Raw genomic sequence first — 3,803 nt, 5'->3', positions numbered from 1 at the left:
AATTTTAATAGAGCAGCTATCTAATCTTACACTGACATCCCAGACTCTAGTGCACTGAGCCACTCTCACATAGGATCAAGCTAGAAGTTAGAAGATCTGGTCCGGTTCCACCACAAGATGCTGTGTGTCCTAGGCCACATTGCCCAGCCTCTCTGACCCCCGTTTCCTTGTCTAAGCTGGGGCTGTGACTGTTCACAGCCTTTTGAGTCTGCACATGCTCTAATTGGAGTCATGCTATAGACGAAGACCATGTACCCTCTCAGTCTTGTTTTTCAGCACTCTAAAGTCACACTTCTATGATCATGAATTAGGTTCAGAAAGTGACAGAGTAAGTAATCACAGGAGTGTCAAGAGCCCTACCCCACTGAATCAATTGTGACCAAAAAACTTTGGAATATAAACTTCTACAATACACACCTACAAGATATAATTACAAAAAAAAAAAAAAAAAACTTGGGGGAAGAGTTAGTTGACCATACAAAAATTAGGGTAGACCTGTGAGGCCACATACCTGCTGTTCTCCTCAGATGGGAAAGTGTTTCAGGGTGGGGCGCCTAGGCAATCTACTCTTAGGACTGTGTAATATTAAACCCAGAAAATATCTGGGTTGATCTGTCAACAAATATTCATTGGTAGCTACTATATGGCAGGCCCTGTTCTAGGTATTGGGGGTCTGTAGGTGAATCCTACGGACAGACCCATTCTTTCATGGAGCTAACATTCTCGTGGGGAAGAGAGGTAATAAATAATTCTAATGATGAATCAGTGATAGGGGATAAAGGGAATCAGTGAGGGAAGAGGGGATATAAACGCTGGGAGGCTGAAGGAGCCCCTTACGTATCATCCACGTGTGCAGACGCCATATTCACAGTTGAGAAAGATGAGGCAGCGACGGTAATGACCGACTTGAGCCTAGACTGCACCAAACTTACCAGCAGCAGGGCCGGACGGAAACTGTCTTCCGGCAAAGCCAGGCTTTCCTTCACAGCCCCTTCTAATGATGTTTCCTATCATTGTCGAGCCCTTAGACCCCAGGATCGAGGGAGGGAAAACAAGCGCTCAAGCACCCCCTCGTTGGTCCCAGGACACAGGGTCTCGTCCATCCCCCATCACACCCCAGGGCCCAAGCAGAAGCCCGGCGGGGCGGGGCCTCGGACACGCGCCGGTGCGTCCAGCAGGTGGCAGCAGCGAGCGGCCGCGCCCCCCGCGCTGCCAACCCGCGAGCCCGCATCATGGATGTCGAGCTCTCCTATTTCGCATTGCTAGCCCTGGAATTCGAGACCCCAGACGAGGACCAGGATTCATGAATCAGTCGCAGGGGCCGGGGCAGGGGCCTCTGGCTCCAGACACTGGCCGAGAGGTGGGTTCCGGGGCGGGTCGCTGCTCCTTGAGGCCGGGCGGGGACGCGCTGCCCCCGCCCTGCCTCCCTGTGGTCCACACCCCCTTTGGGCTCCGGAGCCGCTGGGCAGGAATAGTCCGGGGTGCGCGCGAGCAGGCGCTGCCAACCCCACTTCTGCCCGGGATTCCGATCTGAGGAGCAGGAGGACCAGGGCGCCGGTGTCCTGCCGCCTCTTCCTCCTTGCTCTCACCTGCGCCTATTAGTCCACGCGCCTTCAAGGCCAGGGGCTACAGCCCAGACTGAGAGGGGACAGTAGAGGAGAGAGAGTACCTGAGGATACAGAGCTGGCACTGGACTGCCTTTTCACCCCCCAGGTGATGAGTGAGGTTCGAAGAACGGAAGATTTAAAAAGCAGCCGGGGCCTCCGTATTGAATGAAAGACCCAGTGCAAAGACATCACCATGAACACGAGCAGTAAGTGGATCCTCCTCTCCTTTGCCATGGGAACAGGGGTGGGGGCGGGAGGTGAGGGAGCCTGCGCTCGGGCTGCCTGGAAAGAGGAAGGAAGCCTGGCATCTCTGGACACATGACCCCCAGGCTCCTTTTGGTGCTTTCCGTCCTCCTTGGCAGAGGCATAGCTTCATGACTCTGGTTTTTCGTGATAATTTTGCCAATATTTTATCAGCGGCGCCGGTCGCCTCTGCTGGGAAGGCTGCTTGTCTCCTTCTAGCACTGCCTGGGAAGGCCTAGGAAGCAGTGTGTGGCCATTGTCTGACTATGGGGGCTCTGAGGAGACCTCCCTGCACACATCTGGAAGGCACTGCCTGTCCCAGAGGTGGGAAGAGCAGGGAAACTGGCCTGTGGGCAGGCCGGAGGGTAGGTGGGTGTGGGCAGGCAGTGGGCTGGGAAACCGCAGTTTGATAAACAAATCATCACCAGGCCACCTTTGGGTCTGGAGATTGTGAAAGATCCAGCTCCGGAGTGCCTGCAGCCCTGTAGGTCCAGGCACTGGTTTCTCTATGTACCTGCAGGCTGGTTAGTTATCCTTCAGAACAAGAGGACAGGAACAGCCTTTTGGTCAAGGGCTCTAACATGCCAGAGGCAACAACTGCTTGCAGAGCCAGGACCAGATATTTTGCTGCCAGGTAGGGCCTCAGCTACTGAGAATGCAGTACGAAATTCAAGAAGGCATAGTCTATTTCTCTTCAATGTAGCGCTGTGACCTGGGAGGGCATGTCTTGGTTCCAGACTCACTCTCCCGCCCTCTTGTCAGCTTGGCCTGTCTAGGTTATTCCAGCATCGCATGGGGCTGTTGAACCAGAGAACCCCTACAGTCACTTTCCTGGGTCTATGACTTTGTTATCAGTCCCCTCTCTGCATCTCAGACTGCTCGTCTGTATGATGAGAAGGGTTGAATTAGAAAGCCTTCTAATCGGCTAGGCACCGTGGCAGATGCCTGTAATCCCAGCCATTTGGGAGGCAGAGGCAGGTGGATCACGAGGTCAGGAGTTCAAGACCAGCCTGACCAACATGGTGAAACCCTGTCTCTACTAAAAATACAAAAATTAGCCAGGCGTGGTGGCATGGACCTGTAATCCCAGCTACTCAAGAGGCTGAGGCAGGAGAATTGCTTGAACCTGGGAGGCGGAGGTTGCAGTGAGCCGAGATCATGCCACTGCACTCCAGCCTGGGCAACAGAGTGAGACTCTGTCTCAAAAAATAATAATAATAATAATAAAAGAAAGGCTTCTAATCTAAGAATCTACAAGTTTTTTTCTCAAAAAGCTAGAGCTGAGCAACAAGGCCAGAACTATCAAGACCTTATTGAAGCTGTATCCAGCCAAAACCTATTTCTTCACACACTCCACCCCACCCCCACCTCCATTTCAAGACTGTTGGCATAGAAGAGAAAAAACAGCAACAACAAAGTAAAAGCTACTGAGATGAAAATTAAATATATTTATTTACTACATATTTGTATGATTCATCTCTCTGCTGTCTTCCTTTGTGTATTGCATATCTATGCTTAGCTAGCAAGTGTGGCTGGACTCTCTCTGCCTCTTACAGCCAAAGAATTTTGCCTTTTGATTTTGACAGGCTGGAATGGTGTTTTGGCTTCATACCAGGCTCAGGAAAAGAGGAAAATCCTGAAGCCCCTATCAGCTAGTGGGTCACATGTTTGCATTTGCATGTTTTCAGGCAAATAAAGATGTGAGTTGCCTGTCACTTCTCACTATCTCTAGGGGAAAAAAAAATCTATTTATGAGAGTCCTTTCCCACTAAGTGGCAGAAGAGAAAGATGGCTCATCTATTTTTCAAGGAACTATGAAAAGAAACCGGCAAGTGACTCTGCCCTTTTCTCTCTGGAATGCTAAGGAACTCTTGTCCTGTTAGTAACACTGAGTATTCCTGAAAGAAGAAAACAGAGACTGTCCTTCTGAAAGCAAGAAAGAGAGGGGGGGGG

At 51.1% G+C, this 3,803-nt stretch overlaps 1 protein-coding gene across 6 annotated transcripts in view; it reads left to right on the top strand.

The window, feature by feature from the left end:
* The first annotated feature begins 1,182 nt into the window (after window positions 1–1,182).
* The window catches only part of ABLIM3 (actin binding LIM protein family member 3), a 119,391-nt gene continuing 116,770 nt past the window's right edge, over window positions 1,183–3,803 (top strand). For 3 of the 6 annotated variants that reach the window (XM_017875830.1, XM_017875829.1, XM_017875828.1), the window contains exons 1-2: window positions 1,183–1,360; window positions 1,714–1,813. In XM_017875830.1, the coding sequence (XP_017731319.1) occupies window positions 1,801–1,813 (13 nt within the window). In that variant the 5' untranslated portion in view covers window positions 1,183–1,360; window positions 1,714–1,800. The remainder of the gene's footprint in view (window positions 1,361–1,713; window positions 1,814–3,803) is intronic. The other 3 variants (XM_017875833.1, XM_017875832.1, XM_017875831.1) reach the window with 1 other exon arrangement.

This window comes from Rhinopithecus bieti, unplaced genomic scaffold, assembly GCF_001698545.2.
Source record: "Rhinopithecus bieti isolate Rb0 unplaced genomic scaffold, ASM169854v2 scaffold_7673, whole genome shotgun sequence".
NCBI lineage: Eukaryota > Metazoa > Chordata > Mammalia > Primates > Cercopithecidae > Rhinopithecus > Rhinopithecus bieti.
Note: the sequence above shows the minus strand (reverse complement) of the source record. Positions and strands in the feature narration are given on the sequence as shown.